The sequence below is a fragment of the Leiobunum rupestre genome, chromosome 11 (genome assembly GCF_980474605.1).
Source record: "Leiobunum rupestre chromosome 11, qqLeiRupe1.1.hap1, whole genome shotgun sequence".
Lineage (NCBI taxonomy): Eukaryota > Metazoa > Arthropoda > Arachnida > Opiliones > Sclerosomatidae > Leiobunum > Leiobunum rupestre.
This window is the reverse complement of record NC_143394.1, coordinates 42239575-42260417: the sequence shown is the minus strand read 5'-3', so window position 1 is coordinate 42260417 and position 20843 is coordinate 42239575. Positions and strand designations below refer to the sequence as shown.

Genomic DNA, 20843 nt, shown 5'->3' with positions numbered 1-20843 from the left:
TCATCCAAAAGGAGTCAGAGTTCAACTTCAAAATCAAATTTCATCTGCTGCGTAACCATAGTAGGTGGTTTATTTTCGCTTGTTCCGGGTTTTCGGTGTAGGGTAAGAAGAGTAAGGCTATGTACGTCATTTTCCTCCGATTCAGTGGAGCCTGGAGGCGAATAGTTTGAGACCAAAGATAATTTAAAACTCGTACCCTAGATTCGAAATTACTGCCTCCAGGAACTCCAAACAAATTACCATGGTAGCCAACTATTGATATGACCACGGCCAACTTGGATGACGCGCTGTCATGGAGGGAGATTTTTCGCAGATTACGTGCCGGAAGTCGGTAAACGCTTCGTTACAAAACCGTCAATCTGAAAGCTTTCTGATTTCGAATCTAGGGTACTAGGGCTACGTTCAGCAGCAGTCAACGGAAAAAAAACCCGATGGATTTGATATTTTCCACTGATGAGCTTTTTCGTCATAATAACGTCGTAAGTTGGTGAACGCTTTTATTCAGTCATCGGTGTTTTTTAAAATGCCGTAGCTTTTCTAGTAGTTTTACGTCAGAAATGACGTCAGTCATCGGAAAAACCGACTCTTCCAGCCGATGACTTCGGTGAGTAACCGATGACTATCGTGACGTCAAAACCGGAAACGCAAAAAAGCGTACAGTAGGAAACCGATGTCACCGATTAGTAATCGGTGAGTCCGATGAGCGCTGCTGAACGTACTCTAGGGTACTAGGTTTAAATTATCTTTGTTGAGACGGAGTAAAAACTTTTTTCTGACCTTTTTAGCAGATCAATTCGGGCTAGCAGACGACCAAATCTGATTTACTCCTTTACACCTCCTTTTCAGAAGGAGTAAAAAGAGTAGCCCTAATATTCCGGAACAAGCGAATAGTTTATGGGGCGGAGTAATTCTCATCCCCGGAACAGGCGAATAAAACGTTTTAGGGAAAAAAGGAGTACACTTTTAGTCCGAGAACAGGCGAAATGAAACCACCTAACATTGTCTACGAGTACGAGCACGCGGCGTAAGCAAATATCAGATAATGTTAACCAGTTATTAGCCCTTAATAAGCCTTTCTATAAAGTCATTACGCAGCTTGTCGAACTTGTTTTAATGTATCACTTTCGTCACGAGATACGTATGAGTTCAGTTCAGTTTTGAAGATTAGAGCTTTATAAAAAGAGCGACTCGTCGAATTTAAATTCCTGTCTTGTTCAACTTGTTAAAAAGTTGCACGCGCTCTTTAATATTTCAGCGTAAAAAGCTCGCGCATTTGTTTTTTTCAGGGAGCACGCGCGAAATCGCTCGAGCCCATTTACGCTAAAATATCAAGACGCGCGTGGAACTTTTTAACAAGTTGAATAAGACATAAATAGAGTTTATGCTAGCGTTTATTAGCTTCTACGTCACGAGTGACGCGCCTGATAAATCTAAACAAGAACGCCAATGTGACTTTATTATTATTACTTTTAATATGATGTGTTTTGAAATCCAAACAAGTCAGTTCAAATGATGTACATTTTAAGTCGAAAATCTACTAAAATTATTAAATGGGCAAATTAACAACCTGTGGGTCCCCTAGTGTATACATATCAATGACCCTTTTAAACCTTATGGCGGAATATCACGTCACGTTACCGGAAGTTGGGTTCGATTAGTTCATGGCGCCGCTACCGAGTGGCGCTATTTCAACATTTCTTTGGCGTTACTGTGAAAAAAGGATGTAGTAAAAAATTTTCCCAATGTCATACTTAGAGTTTTATGCTACTTATGATATAACCATAGTAATATAATTACTCATAAGCATGCCACTAGCTCTATTTCTTCACTAACGGTTTGTTTCACAGATATTGGGTCATCCTTACCCTACGTAATATTTGACGTAATATTCGATGTCATATTTGACGTCATCAAATCTCAATTGCTTTTCAGAGACTCAGGTTCTAAAATAAATTTTGCATTGTCAAATAAAAATAAAAGGTTTATTGGAAAAATAGTTAAAACTCAGGTTGAGCGTTTCGGGGGCATCTACAAGGTTGGACTCGTTGGAGTCTTTGCAGATTCTTTTAAACCTAGGCCTAACTCTTCTAGGCTTGATATGGGGTTTAATAACGCTAGTGGAATATCCCACTTCGACGACTTGCTCCATTTCCGGAAAGCGATCACTGAACCGAATTGGTCATTTCCCCCAACCTTTTCTTTTTCTAAACTACTCATTATTTAACTTTATCCGCACAAACCAAGCGAGTTTATAAATTTCGATAAAGCTACATTAGGCTGACTGAAATTCCGATACAAAAAAGTCCTACTCAATTTTGAGGTTAAATACATATGCCAATAGTAAGACTCCCAAAATTACTAGGACGAATAAAAAGGTAAAAATCTAACGTAGTCCACCTTTTTACTGGTTCGTGGTGAAACAAACCGTTAGTGAAGATTTTTGAATGAAATAAAGGTACAGTGGCATACTTATGTGGAATTATGTTACCTATGACATAACCAATAAAGTATTTATTTATACTTAAGGGAGAATGACTAGAGCTGGGGGGGGGGGGGGACGAAAAAACGTCACCAGCAATCGCTCTGGAAGACGCAACTTTTATGGAACCAATTGGTTTTCTTATAAGGGGAAGGGGATTATTGTTACTGAGTGAGAGGGATTTCGAAGCAACGCTAAAAATCGTCTCAGCAATAAATCAATAATTACATTCTTGATAGAACCGACACTTGCTTTAATTACAATTAAATTTAAATTATTTTCAAGCTAAAATTTAAATTTGTAATGTGAACAATTTCAACATGGAATAAAATAATTTGTACTATTTTAATTTTTTTAATTATTTGAAGAAATACCTAAACTATTAATTTTAATGAACTTATATATATTTTATATTTCCATATAAAATAATTTAATAGAATAGAGTTAGCCTAAATTGGCATTAACTATATTATAAATTAATAGAAGAGATTCTTAAGAAAATGCCATATAAACGTTTACTAATTTATTTAACCATAGATATTCCCTTAAAGGGCCATAGAACCGTCTGAAAAATTCGGGTTGAATTTCAGGTAGTTCCGTAGTTTCCCCCCTTCTATCACGTGACTTACTTGTTAGTGATTCTGTAGCCCCACCGTCAAAATTCAAACGATTATTTGGCCTTTTAAAAGGATTATAAAATAGTATGTTTGATGGTCGATCAATAATTTTCCTGCTTTTACCGCTAAGAATGCTGTTGTTTGAACTTTTAGGCGGAAAAGTTTTGTAAAAGCTACTACTCCTACCGTCATAAGTAACATAATGTCCATAAGTATGTCGATTAAGAAAAATTATCACCGAGCTGATTTTCAAATCTACTGCTCAATCTAAGTTTAGTTCTCAGCACAGAGCCCCCTAGTGTCCAAATATGCCTAAGCCGTAATATAATACTACCAAGGACGATAACAGGATACACAGTTCGAGTGCCAGTCTAAATCTAAGCTTAGCGAGAATGTCAGTGTCGAAAAAAGGTTTGGTCAGGAAATTATCATTAAAACCATAGATAGTGTCATACTTATTTTTAGTATGTTACTTATGCTACCGCTTATTGTTTTTACACCCAACGTTAATTGTTAGTACCAGCCGTGTTCCCTGGTACCAATAAAGTTGGTGAACACTACTATCTTAGCATAGCGGAGTTCAGATTTGCCCGAGAGTAAAATGGGATATTTAAATAAAATTATTTCCCCATTTTTCAAAACGCTTTAAGGGTGGTAGAAACCATAGAGAAAGAAGGAAGGGGAGAGATGGTGAAGGCGAATTTCAATGTATTTCCCCTTTTCACGAAGTGGCTCTTCGCGTCATATGGCTACCATGGTTACCGACTGAATCTTGTACAATAACGCGCATCGTTGTGCGCAACTACGACTAAGTCAAGGGAGAGCTTTCTCTGTTCGTTTGCGTTTTTTGGCAAAGGCTTACCAAAGTTCGGTAGAATCGGTAATACATTTAATGTAGAACTAAAAGTAAGTTATAATTTTATATGGTATGAATTGAATTTCTTGACTAGTATATCTAGTGTTGCTATTGCAATTTTTATAGCAGCACTTTGTGTGGTAAACCATTTTAATTAAAAACTCACTACCTATAGGCACGTGGCAGAACCATCACCTTGGATTATATCCAAGCTTTCACTGTTGGTCAAAGTTTCAAATTCTCACATATTATGACGATGCGCAACGGCGATGCGCGTTAGTGTACGAGCTTCTCTCTACCATCGAGTTTACGTCGCCCCCTTTCTAAATATATCTCCCATTCCGTCTTTCTCTATGTAGAAACATAGTTGACACATGAAACCATTATCGACCCGTATTATGAAATTCCAAAATAGGTCAAAAACTAACTTAGTTTTGCCTGTGGCTTCACCAGCTAATTTTCGTGTTAAACAGCCAAGGCCTATTGAAATTTTGAATGCTTTTGTAACAAAAACCACGGCCAACTTTGATCACGCGCTGTTCGCGCTACTACGGCCAACACATTCGTCGAAATTCCGCGAGCAAGGATTTTCCCCCTATAAACTGTACTATAATGTGTAGGAGTTCAGCGCCACGCTCGGTGGTTATATTGTCACCAATGTAAAAACTATACTAAAAATAATAATCCGCTAGGGGCGCTGACGTCATACACATCTTTTGCTCATAGGTTAACACAGAAACGTCAACGAATGAGATGGCCGCTGTAGCGCGAGAGATGCGCGAGAAATCAAAGTTGGCCGTGCAAAAACTAACGCCAACTTCGACGAAATTAGGTCAATTTCTTGAATCGGAATAAAAAATTCACTGTTATAAAGAATCGTAACATTTCTGAAGGTACTTATTTTGCAATTTGTGACCAAAAACGCATTTTCATTTGTGTAATGGCAACCAATAACAATGAATTTCGAATTTGTTCTCAGTAGCTGATGCCTACGTTATTATAAAGGCCCGTGCATGACTCCGAATTATTATTTTTTATTTTGCAAGAAAAAAATGGTTTGATTCAACAAAGATGGCGCTCTAGCCTGGACCTAAAAATGGGGTTTCAAAAAGTTACGCTTAACCTTTTCCATTGCGATAAAACATAAATTTATATTAAATTGGAACGGTCAAGCTTTAACCAGTTAGATAGCCCTATAGCCCATTAAAAACTAAAATTTATGGCCAAAACCGCATCTAAAAATATTGAGTTAATTTTTAATAAAATAAAGATATTTCGGGAAATCGAAAAGCGCGCGTCCGCCGCGACACCTGGTGAGAAGTCGGTGAGACAGAAAAACAACGTAAAAGCGCGCGCTGCTGAAGACGCAAAAATATGTTTTGCAAGCGCCGCGCGTTCCAGTTATAAGAGACCTAAGTTAGGATAGTTCCCAAATCGCTCATACGGGGTTAGGGGCGCTGGCGGCAGCCCCTAAGATGGCGGCGAAAACTCAAACCCAAACACCTGGCGTTAGTTTTCGTTTCAACTTTTTGGACCAAAAGCTATTTTTTCAAGACAAGAAAAGGTACGTGTTAGTATATTGAACGTCTTGTTAATCTTTTGATACGGAAATAAGGCCATAATGGGAAAAGCTTGGCCGTTCCCCTTTAAAATCATTTAAATTAATTAAATATGACCTCACTATTTCTTTTTCTTAAATTTCGGAAATTAATTTCTTTAAAGAAGCTAAGAAAAGTTAATTACACCCCAAATTTGTTATAATGGAAAAGTTGAATCCTCGCTTTCGCTTGGGCAACCGGGACCAGGACTAGAGCACTTACAAGGAGACTACACGAGGTGTTACACGCCGATTTTGTTCAAACTCGGGGGATTGGTAGACCTTCATATAACTTGAAAAATCCTAAAGGGATTTTATTCAATGGGCAACGGGTTTGCCATGGTAACGAAAAATGTTTTTGACAACACAAAATAACATGGGATTTTGACCGATTTCCTTGTGAAAAAAATTTTAAAAATTGATAAAAATGTGACCAATTTTGATTTTTTTCGTCAATTTTTATAAATTTTTTTATTATTTTGGTATTTTAATTTTTTTTCAATTTTGTAAAATGTTTCACAGGGGGGGGAGGGACCCTTGGAATCGGTCAAAATCCCATGTTATTTTCAATGGAAAAATTTCCATTTTAAGTTGTCAAAAACATTTTTCGTTGCCATGGCAAAACCGTTGCCCATTGAATTTAGGATTTTCAAGTTATATGAAGGTCTACCAATGCCCCGAGTTTGAACAAAATCGGTGTGTAGCACCTCGGGTCGTCTCCTTGTTAGTGGCCAAAATTGTCGAACTAAAATGGCAGAAATGAATTAAAGAAATTCCCCGCGCGCAAGGCCTTTATAATAACGTAGTCAACGTTAAAATGTTATTTTCGTCTATGAAAATGTAGACGAGCCTAAAAGCCCATTAAATCCAGCCAACCAGAAATCGAAATAAGATTTTTGTAAAAAGTGTCTTCGAGCCCGTAACGGAATGCTTTTTCCAATTTCCTTCTCCAATTTTCTAATCCTTTCGATTTAAATTACCGCAGACATTTTAAGTTGGAAGCCGAGATAGCGTCGATGACGTGGAAGATCAAATGGGATGAACTGGGTTCTTGCGGTTGCAGTCAGCCGAAGGGCGGCGGAGGAGGAGCCCGGATGGGCGGAATGGGCTCCCGCCTGAGCGTCGGCCGGGCCAGCGTCGTCGTAAGAAGACCTTCTTTTACAAGTCACTTTACATGCCAGGACATACTTTCTACACCCAGCGATGTCCCAGGGTTTTACATATTGAAAGGCTAGTTCCCACTTGGCGAATTTTCGAGACGAATAAAATTTTCGCGCAACGAAAAAAGACGCGTTTTTTCGGTCGCTGGGGAAGCGGTTCTCACTTTAGCGCGAAAATTTAAAAACGCTGAAAACAACTCGTGCGGGTTTTTAGTAATGTTTTAGGCCTAACATAAAACATCAGTTCAAAAATGAACCAAATGGATGTTCCTGTTGATAATTTCAATACATAAACGATTCTATTCGTGAGATAATTACCTTTACTTCAGTATCTTGGTCAAGTTGGCTGACCCGCTTTTCTAAAGACTAAAGCTGGTTTCACACTCGACGGAAAATTAGCAGCGTAAAGTTGAACGTTAGCGGTATATCGAATGAGAATCAATTTTCAGCTCGGCGTTTATTATCGTCTTTCCGGCATATTTTCCGTCGAGTGTGAAACCAGCTTTAGGCTTAATAAGTGACGGACGGGAGCGGAAGAGATCGAGGTAACGCGTTTTCTGATCGGCTGAAGCTTTTTATCGCCAAGGTGTGGACGTCGAAAAATAGAACATTCGCTAGATACCGCGGAGACGCGACTTTAGCGGCGAATTTGAAAAAAAAAAATCGCAAATTTTATTCGCGAGCGTCAATTTTCAGCGCGAAAATTGTTTTTTTTTCGCTAAGTGGGAACTAGGCTTTAGAGGGTCACCAAAGTTTCAGGGAGAGAGCAAAATCCCATTAGATATTAAATCGAATTCTATTTCGAGCAAAATCCTCTTATTTCCCTCGGAATTAGCTAATCCAAATGTTAATGCTTACGGTTTTGCTCGGATTACGTCTAAGGTTAAATTTTTACGATTGCTTTTATTGCTATTTAAATACAAACCATACCAATTATGTATTTATACTTATGGACAATCGGCGGCCATTGTGATCAGTGTTGCCAATGTTCGAAAGTTGAAATTCCCATTGCTGGATAGTAAATTTCCCACAAATTCTCACACCCCTATTTAGCCCCGCGCCAACGAAAACTCAACGGAAAACATGCCAAAAATTCCATAATTTTTGAAAAATGCTTTTTAAGGGGGAAGACTACAGTGGCCATTGTCTACTTTCGCGCTATTTCAAGCTGAACTTTTTTAATTTGGTATTTTAACTTATAAAATTAATATTTAAGTGTAGAACAGCCTCTTGTTTAGTGACTAAAATAATTTTGACAAATTTAAATTTAAAAGTAATTAAGTTATTACGTTTTAATTCGGACCCCCCGGAGCTAAACAAGTTGGGCAAGCGCCCAAACTACCCTTTAGTTATCACCTTGTATCTCGTTAACTATTAATATTAGAATTATCAAAATTATTTTAAGCACTAGAGGAAGGTTCCGCCTAATAAGAAAAATATAATTCAATTTTGTAATTGTTAAAACAGAAACGTTCAGCTTGAACGAAAAAGAGGCTTTTACTGTATTCTTCCCCCTTAAAATTAAATTTGATTGAAATTACGATTTTCATCTCGCAATGAATAAAAACTAGGAAAAATTTTACCAGTATAAAAATCACAGTTTGTACTTAGGATAGAAAGTTCGAACTCGTTCCTGTGGGCCAAGGTTCCTAGAAAAATCTCTTATATTTAGTTATTTAGCAGACAACTTTCCAAATAGCCATAACAAATTGCCAGCTAAAGCGAATCCGACCAAATACTTATGATTGTATTAATTGGCTCTTTCATAATAAGTCAGTTCAATGAGGGTGTGCCATTTTTTATGTTAGCTTTGATTAAAAAAAGTTCCGTTCGAATTTCCCTACATTTAGCTAATTTTTGTTCGTATTCCCCTCTTCCCTTTTTACCGTTTTTAGGGGTCAAAATTTCCCTAGATGTGGGAAATTTCCCTTAATCTGTCATCACAGAGAGGGAGGGAAGGGGAAATATCACCAGGGTGCACTTCAGTCGCGCTGGACGACGTCCGTTTTGGGGAACCAATGATATACCGGGCTCATAGAGATATAAAATAAGTAGAGGCACAATTGAATCTGGCGAAGGTGACCGCGACTCCTTTTCGCCCGTGTATGAGATCATAAGTAGGGCAGATTACGTGGCGCCATCGACGCGTGGTAAAAAGAACTACATTAAGTCTTATTTGTAATTTGAAATCTTCGCCTAATACTAGTCACTCTGCCAATCGATAGGTGGTGCCAAGCAACGCCAAACAAATCCTGACCATCTCCTCTTCTCTTACCTCGTAGGAGGATGAATATGAGCAAAAGTGACATAATTACCAAAAGTGTGACAATCCCTGTACTTTCGTATGCTAAAGGTTTAATGAATGCTCGACTCGAGATCGACCATAAAAAAGACTATTTATTGTCGCCTTTCTGGATATTTTTTTTAGCCTATGGTATTATATCGTAGGTAGATGGCGATAGCATCTCCGCAGAACGACGAAAAATAAAAAAATACACTAACTTTGACCAGTGCTACTTAGTTCCTCCGTTCCTCACTACGAGGCGTTATTTGTTGGTTTTAACTTCCTTCCCTCCCCAAGGCATACTTCCCCTTCTCCCCTCCCAACTTGTATTTCGCTCCTAACATTCATTAAGAAATAGGTCCGAATGACACACTTTTGGTAATTATGTCACTTTTGATATGAGTCATTTATATTCCTAGCTCATACATGCGCCGGAGCATGCCACAAGAATCTAACGGACTTTAATAAACACGCTGGGAATAGGAAAATTAATAGTTAATTTTAGTTCAATGTAGACAAACTTGGTGTCGCTGAAGTCGATTTCCGGCGTAGTTTCGTAGTGAAACTTGAGCGTTCACGTTCAATTGGACAAAATGGCGCCGTTGTTGTCGGTTAAATGATTAGGCTTAGTAAGTTTTAGACCTTTTAGTTTTGAAATAGGTTCTTTAAAAGTTTAAGTAATGGTAATTAACCATTGTGTTAAGTAAAAATAACCAGTCAGCCGCGTATGAATGTGTTTTTTTTATCAAATTCACTTGAATCCATTTCATTTCTAAACTTAAGAAATTTATTGAACTAAGCCTAACATAACTTTCTCGCACCTCCATAGATATAAGAAATGTATATAAAGGTCTAGATAAATTTCGGGGCGTCTAAGCCTAACATAAAATACGGAATTGACACCTAGCAGACACCGAGGAAGGCACGTGACCAAGAGCGCGAGCTCTCTTAGCATTTTAGTACTAAGTGCTTGACCTTTATGCAGGCCGTAGCCTTTAGACACCATCTGTTGGTGACTTTTAGTATAATTTTTAAGCAGGAGACAATGGCTCTCGCGACGATAGCACGAGCTTTCTTACCGATAGATAGCGCCTTATAAGGATAGCCTGCAGAAATTACGCGTTTCTGCTTGTTGTCACCTCCGTATTCACTCCCTTTGAAATATTTTATCTAGACCTTTATATACGTTTCCTATATCTATGCGCACCTCCCGACTAAGATGATCGTTGTGATAGTTGAACAGAATTCTTGAGGCGCTTCAAAGCCTTCCGATTTAGGCCACGCCTACCGTGTCAAAATATCGAGAACAGTGAGTCCCCTTAGATTCTTGGTCCATGGCTGGGGGATATGAAATTTCCCGGTCAAAAATAGGGCGCCTATACGCGGTAATCTTCCCTCTACTTATTTTATATCTCTATGATCAGGCTGATTTGGTTTGACCGATTCCTAGACCCCCTGTGAAAAATTTGAACAAATTTCAAAATTTCGAAAATGCCAAAAATAGATAAAAATTGACAAAAAAAAACATCAAAATTGATCAACTGTTGATCAATTTGAGGTCAAAATCCCAAGTTATTTTCAATGGGAAAATTTAATATTTTGTGTTGTGATAAACATTTTTCGTTGGCATGGCAAAACGGTTTCCCATTGAATAAATTCCCGGTTTCCCATTGAATAAATTCCCTTTAGGATTTTTCATGATTCATGAAGGTCTACAAATCCCCCGAGTTAGTTAGGGATATATACTGTCTATGGTTACACTTCGGGATGTCTCCTTGTTAGAATGTCTAAGGAATATTGATGATTGCCATAAAAACGGATGAGCTATACCTACGTACATTAGATTGGAAATCTCCCGAATTTCCTCAGCTCAGTTTTCAAACTCGTTTTCCGACCAGGCCATCTAAGCATTTTGAAAGAAAAAAAAATATCCGAACTGGAAGACAACGGTTTGGAAAGGTCAAAGATAATCTAAATCTTTAACTGGAACGGTGAATTTACATTATTTTCCTGATCAGATTTCGTGCCATTTTGCTTTCTAAAGGTATTTCATTAAAGACAAATTTACGTTACATTTACCTGAAATAATTTTAAATTAAGGTTGATTTTATTTTACCAAGGCTTAAAGTAAAATCAACCGAAGCAGATTGAAACTTTTCAGACTTCGCTTCCTCGCCCAGCCTCCTCCAAATTTTCCAGGGAATCGCGTGAATCCACAGATGACGGATTGACGCGTACATTTCTGACATTGGTCAGCCAAACTAGGCCACAATTCGACATTATGCCTTGGCTCAAATAAAAGCTCGCTTACCTCACTTGTTCGTTCATTCTTAGGGTTTTGTTTGGATTACCGATGTGGAAATTATATTACGGCCTGGGCCGTATTGTTCAGTTTTAAACCTGAGAAACACAGCCCAGTGTGAAACTCTTGTAGTCGCTACTTTGTCCGGCGCCATCTATATTGTGAACACCAAACTACGTATAATAAATTACATAAAATAAAACCAATTATTTAATGGTCTTCCCCCCCGCCCGTAAAAGGTTCATCCAATGAAATTTGTACACAACACTGTGTTAGCGTGTTTAAAGGCTATAGCTGCGTTCTCCTTGTGTTTGTTGCTCCTAGCTGGTATTGTCAAAGGTTCGAGAGAACACAGTCGCGTAAAGGAAAACACGACCCTAACGCCAGGAATGAGAAACCGAATCACCGGAAACCTGTAAAAATATTTCGGCTTTGTTAATTGTTAAACGCATATTTTTTACCTCTCCGAGGGGACAAAGTCCCCTAGGAGGGGTTATACAACGACCGTGTCTGTCTGTGGGTGGGTGGGTCTGTGGGTCTGTGGGTGGGTCTGTGGGTGGGTCTGTGGGTGTGTCTGTCTGTCAGGACTGCGAACGCGTTCGCATTTTCGGTGCAAAGTGTAATCACTGCGTTCGCAGTTTCTCAAAGGGTTGGCAAAACCACCGTGTGACGGTGAGCGTTAACGGATGCATTTGCGGTTTGGTTTGGATGGTGTTTTTTCGCTCACCGTCGTGACGGTTTGGTGTATTACGTTTTTGTAATGTTTATGCGTAGGTTGTGAGTGTTGAATTTGTTGTGTTTGTGTTCTGATGGATGTGCATGTTGAGTCTGTTGTGTTTATATGGGCGTTTTCTCTCCAACTTCTTCTTAATGACTTTGGGACGGACCGAGTGCTGAGTGTAATGCTACCTCTCAACGTTCAATGGCAGGGTTTCCACCAGTTGTACACGGTATTCTTCTTAGTATCAATTTGCGATCGCATCGGGCGGGATTTGAACCCGAGACCTCCTGATTGACAGGCGGACGTTCTACCACAGAACCACCGACACTTGTTACGCCTTATTGAAAATTAGACCTTCAGCTTTATCGGAAGCGTATTTAATAGAGTACGAAATTTTGGTTTAATTGAAATAGAATTGAAATTGAAATTATTGCATCGAAGAAATTCTACTTTAGCGTTTCTCTATTGATTAAAAATAAATGCGCCACCCAGGTTTCGAACCCAGACCATTCGGCTTGGCAGTCGAGCGCTCTACCACAGAACCACCGATAGCTCCTTAGATTCACTGAAATTAAGACAGGCATCGTAAGCATAATAGGTAATAAAGTCTTTTTTTATTAATGAATTTATGAAGGCCTAATCTGGTATTTTTTAAAGGTTAAATCTTGTTTTAGCGCAGTCAGCCGAGATTAGAGGGTTAAAGGGTAGACCCTGTGGGTGGTCCACTTTTTTAACGACCTATATATAGTTCTGTTAATTCAAAGGAGATAATTTAACGTTAATTGCTTTAAGAGCTGGCGGTTCGTCAAGTGGCTCTCTGTGCTTTGTTGATGGTAAGGTTTTTGCTTCTTGTAAATACATTTGGTGTGGATATTTGGATATCTACGATTTCTAACGCAGTCAATGATTTCTTGGGTGTGCGAGTCATTATATGATATTGGAAATTGGACGGCATTGGTCTTTTTCATGTGGTATGCGTCACAACGTCAACAGGAAGTGAACGAGTCGTCCACTACCAGATATCTACGGTATCTTCATCAAGGGCGAGTGTTGAAATAAAATGAGCGTTAAAGATGCGGCAAGTATTTCGTAAGAGAGTAATTCCAAAAAGCCTCTGTAGATATTTCTTTCATTAAAATTTGCTTCGTATTATATTTAACTGATAAACTTGTTCTGTAAAAGGGTTTAATTCAATTGTGCATTGTTATAGTACGTCTAACTTACTGTTGTAACTACTTAACTTATGATATTCTGAATAAATTAAAATTGGTCGTTTCGTCTCAATTATTTTAATTATAATTAAAATTTTATACCGGGCGGCATAGAAATGGGTTAATATTTTTAACAAATAACTCTAAATTGCGGAGATATATCTTTAAGGGTTATCTCGATAAATTAATACCACTAGGGACAATTCTTCCGAGGAGAGGTATATTTTGGCTTGCCAACTTGTTAAATTTCACTATTTAATTTCTAATTTCTTCCGGCCCATGAATTTGGAAAAACATGTTACGTCAACGTAGCTTAAGCCACGCCTGTTTCTCAGGGTACAAAGAAACCTTAGACATTCCTAGTGAACCCGTATAATTTCCCGATTGATTTCATTATAGGGATATATATGCCAATTTTATTTCAGCTGTAGGCTAAATATTTAACATAAGCGCATGGATAGTAGATTTTAGAGGATCGGTAAAAAGCCTGGTTTTTAGCCCCCGTAAACCAATCACACTAAGGGAGTCGTCCAAGGTTATTTTAAAAAAACAAGTATCGCTTAGAGTGGACGATACTGTTCGAAAAAAGAAAAAAGATAAACACAAAGTACATTTTTACGCCAAAAGGAATTTTTTTCACGTTTTATATATTAAATATGATATACTAAATATCAGTTGATAGTTTTTATAGAATTAAAAAACCAAAATTAAAAATTACTAATATATAAAGCGCCAAAAATTACGTAACAATATCAACCGCATTAGATAACCATTTTGAAATTTTAAGATCACGTGGTAGAAACGACCTTGCAAGACTCCCTCGGAGTCTCTCGAGCTGATTGATACGCGGGGAGAAATAAAATGCACTGTGGAAGGGTACCGAAAACCTGTCCTCTTCATTTACTGTCCATGATAAGACCATAAAGTAAAAAATATAGCTTCATAATTAACACAAATTTATCGTTTAATCTCATAACGATATTAAAAATTTTAAAGCACTATTTTGTCTTTGAAAAATCTATTTTCTAATTTAATAAGCGGAAGTACTTTGAAGATATGTGTTGTAAGCGAATAGCAGTAGCAGGATATAGAGAGATGTATAACGTAAAATTATTCATACGGGAAATGTATGAATTCAGGAACCTTTGCATAGATCATAATGGAAGCTTTGTAAGCCACGTGCATACATTGATCCAGAGGAAGGCTAATGGACCCCATATGGAGCAAATATCTCCCTAAATCTTACAGTTCCATTAGATTTTTTAGCTTTAAAAGCAATGTGTATTTAAATATAGGCATTACACGGGTTAAGCCAGCGATAGGAAACGTGCGGGGAAAACTTGTAGGCGTGTAGACGTAGCATTATTGTGTACAAACTATACTCATACAAGTTGCCCCGTTCACGTTTCGAAGAAGTTACTTGAACTGTCTATTACCGTATAAAATATAAAATAAAGAATTTTTCTCTAAAAGAAAATGCATATTTTAGTATGTTTTCTGACCACGCATAACGGTGTTATATCAGAAGTACATAATACTTTTTACGAGATCCTGTACCTTAACATAAGTTTATATAAAAATCATATTTGCAATTTATACTGCTCGAATTTATAATAGTTTTAGATCATCACTGTGATGGGAAATATCCCGTATTTGGAAAAATTATCAAAGACCGTGACATACGTGATTTAAATAACAATCCTCGAATGTTATTACACTAGACTGACTCAATTTCTGTTTACCTTTAACATTTTGTTAGTGTGATTAAATTAAAGACTACTTTTTAAATATTCTCTAATAAAAAGAAGTAACTCCTTTTCTCAAATTCACGTTTTCAGACTGACTTGATTTTCACTCTCAGTAATCTAATTTTGCTATATTAAGGTTTGGCGGAGTGGTTAGCACTTTCGCCTCGCAGTTGGTTTCTATCCCAACTTGTGGCATTGGGTGAAAAGTAGGACCTTGTAGCCTACTAGCCCCTGGAAGTAGGCTGCAACAAGCACTAAACCAAGCAGCACGGAAATGTGAACATTGAGGTTTGGGTTCGTGTGATAAGTAAAAAAGGACTTTGTAAACAAATCGAGGTAACCAGCGTAAAAATAGTAAACTTAAACAGTATTTAAAGTCCCGGCGGCTAGGTTTTGCGCTTGTCGCAGCCTGCTTCCAGGGGCTAGTAGGCCACATTTTAAAGCTCTCTGGCGCTCTTTTAACTCATCGTAGGAAAATGGGGAAAAAACAGGCATACTTCTCAACTCACCCCCTACAACTCCTTCAAATTTTTGCATAACCATTCGATACACCCTGTATATATGGAGTTTGATACTTCAATCGTAAGATGTACATTATATACTTATGGTGATATTTAAAGCTTAATTCCTTTATTTTTGCAGAGTTCTTTCTCGGGGGACACATTCGCTTTCCAGGATTTGAACAAACAAATGTTCGCCCGCACGGCGCTGTACCGCGGAGAGGTGGTCGCCGTCAAAGCCATTCTCAAGCCTCGCGTCGACGTCACCCGTTCGCTACTCTTGCAACTGAAAAAGGTCAGCTCAGCTCTGAGAATAAACGACAGAATTTCATTCATTTTCAACTATGAAAAACTATTTTAAAGACCCCAAAGCGGAATAGGTTGAAAGACTAGTTTTCACGAGGGCAAAACCACCACTACGGTGAACGTCAACTTTTTAAATCATCGTTAAAGGGCCATAGAATTAATTTAAAATTTCGGCCTTTATTTCACCTAGCTCCTCCCCTTTCGAAGTTGAGACTATTCTATGGCCCTTATAAGGTTGGTTTTCACTAGGGCGAAAAATATCGTGAGCGTCGACGCAAAAAAATATATCCTTTAGGCCAAATTTGCGTTGACGTTGGCAGTCGCGGCATTTTTGTTTGAGTGAAAACCAACCTAAGTACTGGAAAAACGCTGTGAAGGAAAGCTTCAACGTAAAAATTCCCATTAGGCCTAATACAATTTTTGTCGTTGATTGGCTGTTTGTGTCGTCTTCCCACAAATTACAGTAAACATATTCTTTATACAGGGTGGAAGCCTCAGCCGTGGTCCAGCCTCGGTACTTCTCCTAGTACACCAGAGTGCTGCGGGTGGAACACTTCTACAGGCGCTGCGTCAGCTGTTTAATCCGTTATTTAATTATCCAGCTAGAATTTCTAAAAATTCTAGCTGGATGTTACTAGGTCTTTATTTTCATTATCAGTTTTAAGTCATCGTCTGCTATCGCGGAAATCAAGTGCGTAACTTTGTCCTTACCAAAATTAGTTAACCGATAATTAAATAACGGAAGTGTTCCACCCGCAGCACTTTGGTATTATAGGTTAAAGACCACTTAGTTTGTCTAATTATGATATTATACAATGGTATTTTGGTACCTTAAATGTGTTGGTACGACGTGAAACAGCTCCTTTTTAACAGATGTCGCTAGCGTCGAAATAAAAATAAGATGCTTAAAGGGAAATAGTTAATATAACCTCAGGTACGTTTGCAGCTCTGGCCGCTCTTGCCTTTGGCTTTAGAAATGTATGGCGCCACAGTACAGGGATATTTGAAAAATTGAAAGGGTTATATTCCCTTTAAGTTACATTTTGACCCAAAAGGCGGGACATAAAAGTACCCCTCGCGTTGATTAGCTCATTTGTAACAATAACTTAAATTATAGTAATTTTTAACAATATTTTTTATATGTGATATATCATTTAGGTTAAGCTCCATCAAGTAGAGTATAAGTTGTCTAATTATAAAAATTTTAAATGGTTATGTTTAATTTTCTTTTTCTTTTCCATTAATAGATAGCACCACGCCCTCCAGTAAAGTCGTTTTTTCGAAGAATCAGATAGATTCATTGCCATATCTAATAACGAGGGCCTTATCACGGTTTATATATTTACACAGGTTAGACTACTTGTACCTTCATACGTGCTAGCGTTTTGAGCCTTTTAAGTTCTTCTGACAGGCAACCCTGTTTTCTAATACGCTACTGGTACGCCCTCTAATGTATATAAACAGTACTAATTATTTTATTATAAATTAAATTTTTATAAATTTTAATTATAAATACACTAATAAGCTACCGTATTTATAATTTGATAATATGTATTTTAAAATTTATTAATTATCTACGATACATTTAAATTTAAAATATAGGTGGTGCTCCATTTTTAAATATAAATATTATTTTAACAATAGTTGATTATAGTTCAGAAACTTTACACAAGCCGGCGCTGTAGGCGCGAAGTAGAATTTTTCAAATTCTCCAAACGCGGGAGTAGCTCATAAGCGTCCATCTCTGAGCCGAAGTAGTCTAACCTATGTAAATATATAAACCGGGGCCTTATCATAATACAGGTGGAAATGATAGAGCCGACAGTTGCGCTAAATTGAATATAACCTGCAAAGCAGTCTTTATGGAAGACCCCTTCAATTTTTTGGCGCCAAACATTTCTAAAGCCAAACGCCAGAGATGCAAATGTTGGTGTTCCACACTAAATACATGAGGTTCTATTCCCTTTAAATATATTGGATATTCTGTATGTTAGTATACATTACCACCAATAGATGGCAGACGAAGCTCAAACTAAGCCCTTTTTGCTTATATCTACTGGAACTCACTTCATACAAGAAACACATTCCGGAAACGTTTTATAAAATGTTAAAAACTTTTTTTACTTTTTTTCATAGAGCCGAGACTGGCTTTAGCGCTATTGCAATTCTGTATTACGTTTTTAGATTTTCATAACTTGGGCACTAGTCCTGTAGGAAAGAAGGCGGATATGGGGGTGTAAATCGTGCCCCCCCCCCCGGCTTCTCGTTCAAGATATTTGAGCTTCTTCAAATATGCATTTTGTTTCCCTTTGAAATTCCTTTCCGTCCACAGATTTTATCACTTTTAAAAATGTAATCCTGCAACATTTTAAGCTTTTCAGCCTACTCCTTTCCTCGAACATTTAACTATTTAAAGGGAATATAACCTCGGGTATTTGGTGTGGAACATTAACGTTTGCAGCTCTGGCCACTCTTGCCTTTGGCTTTAGAAATGTTTAGTTCCACTGTACAGGGAAATTTGAAATATTGAAGGGGTCTTCCATAAAGATTGCTTTGCAGGTTATATTCAGTGTTCTTTTTGATTTTGGCAAATACTGGCCAATAGTGGCTAATTGGCAAATAGTTGAAAATAGTGGCTAATAAAGAAAATGGGCCTTTTGAAAAGAGAATAAGTTGAAAATCTAATTAATAGATATCAATAATAAACTTTTGAATTTATTTATTAATTTTCACTTATTTATTTATTTATTTGTTTGCTACAAATAAAATATAAAATAATAATAAATATTTGCCGCCAAACTAGTCCAAATTCTGGCAACTATGTATAGATATTTGTATTTTATAGCCCAAAATGCAAAAACTTTAATGTTGAAATCTTAATAATAGTAAAAAATGTATTTGCCACTTTTTGCCAAATTTACCACTAAATACATTTTTGGACAGGCCGGTATTTACCACTATTATCCACATTATTTGCCACCTGGTGTTTACCACTTCGGAACACTGGTTATATTCCCTTTAACTGTCTTCATTCAGCATTGGACGCACCGCTTTCCCGGATATCATAAGTAACGTAATAACCACAGTAGGGTTAGGTGGACCAAGAAATTAAGACGACAAAAATCGTTTAATAAGAATGTTGGCGACACAATGATTCATTAGCACTAAATAATCTGGTGACCCAACCTGCCTATGATAGCCACCATAACAAGGTTCAAAATATATCACTGAATTGATTTAATACAAAACCCCTAGTGTCTAAATATGCAAAATTCCGATAATATACTTATGCATAAGAAAAATAGTATAACCCTATAAGTTAAACACCGCCATAGACGTAATGAAAACGGTGATTTCTTCCGTCAGAGTTTATAGCCGTTTGTGGCGTCATCTATTGGCGGTACAAAGTACTACATTATTATAATTTAATAAAATATTTTAAAATGTTATAATTAAATCTTTAAAGATCTAAAAATAAATGATATGACATTTAAAATAATTTAATGTACGTTAAATAATGCGTGGGTTTTATATGTATTACAAATGTCACTAAAGGTTATATTTGGATGGCCCCTAAATATGAAATTAAGGTTGTCCATGAACCAAGAATCTAAGGCTACTCACTGTTCAGGCTTTAAAAAGCATGATAAAATTAGCGAATAAGACGATTAGTCCATTATGAAAAGGGATAATAATATTTTTTTAAATTTAGGCTTAGTTTCTCTGTTCGGTGTTTTAGTCGCCAGCCAGATTTCCCGCACGGTACTGACGAGTCCCAAATAGGACGAAACCGGTCTACCGTTGGAATTTCTGGCTATTTTATTTAATTTAATTTAGTTTTTCACTCGAAGATCTATTTGGTCTGAGTTTCACGTCTTTTGTTTGCTCGAAGACCTATCGGTACGAGCTATTTGTAAATTTTTTAATTTCTTCAAATTTGTTTAGGGTTTAGCTTTATTATCCCTTTTCATAATGGACTAATCTACTTATTCGCTAATTTTATCATCCTTTACAATGCAGTCCATAGGTGGTTCCTTTTAATTTAAAAAGCATGCGTTAGTACTGGGAATAGGAAAATCACGGTTCACTTTATTTCAATGTGGATCGCTGAAGTCGATTTCCGGCGTAGTTTTGTAGAGAGCTGGAGCGTTCACGTTCAATTTTGACAAAATGGCGCCGTTGTTGTCGGTTAAATTATTAGGCTTAGTAAGTTTTAAACCTTTTATTTTTAAAATCGGTTCTTTAAAAGTTTAAGTAATGGTAATTAACCACTGTGTTAAGTAAAAATAACCAGTCAGCCGCGTATGGCTGACGTTTTTTAATCAAATTCACTGGAATCCATTTCATTTCTAAACTTGATGAAGTAAACCTAACCTAACTTTATCGCGCTTACTGTTATCTAAGCGCCGATTAAGATTATCGTTGTGATAGTCGAACAGAATTCTTGAGATGCCTCAGTAAGCCTTCCGATTTAGGCCACGCCTACCGTGTCAAAATATATGGAGTAGTGAGTCCCCTTAGATTATTGGTCCATGGGTTGTCTTGTCGACTGCGATTGTTTCCGAATTCAGCCGTCGCGATATGTTTGTAGACTTGGTTCGCTTTTAACCAAAATAAATATTATTTTTCTTATGTTTAATCTAATTATTGAAACCGAAGTAGGGTGTATTACTTGTAGCCCGTTTACTTAGTTTTTAATTCTGACTAGTTTATATTTTGAAAAATGTTTACATTCAACTATGTAGTTAGAATGAACATGGCCAGTAACGGCGCCAGCAACAGGCCGGGGTAGGCCTGGGTCTACTTGAAATTTTAGTAGGGGCCTCCAAAATGTAATATATGGGCCTCCAAATTATTTAATATCAGAAAATTCTGTAATTTGTTTGGGAAATAATTTATTTATTTACTAATTTTTCAATATTCAATGCTAGTGATTCGCTTAACGACACTGCTGATTTTATTCCTTTAAAGGTACGAGTAACTTTTCTTTGACAGTAGTTTATTTTTTAGTTTTAATTTTTCGCGAGCGCTACTATATCCAAATTGTATCTTTAATTTTTTT

General features: G+C 37.2%; 1 protein-coding gene across 1 annotated transcript in view; it reads left to right on the top strand.

Moving 5' to 3' along the window:
* Positions 1-20843, top strand: part of LOC149922888 (atrial natriuretic peptide receptor 1) — a 151109-nt gene that overhangs the window by 39833 nt on the left and 90433 nt on the right. Inside the window, exons 7-8 of the mRNA XM_090162321.1 lie at positions 6535-6691; positions 15618-15770. Coding sequence (XP_090018447.1) covers positions 6535-6691; positions 15618-15770 — 310 coding nt within the window. The remainder of the gene's footprint in view (positions 1-6534; positions 6692-15617; positions 15771-20843) is intronic.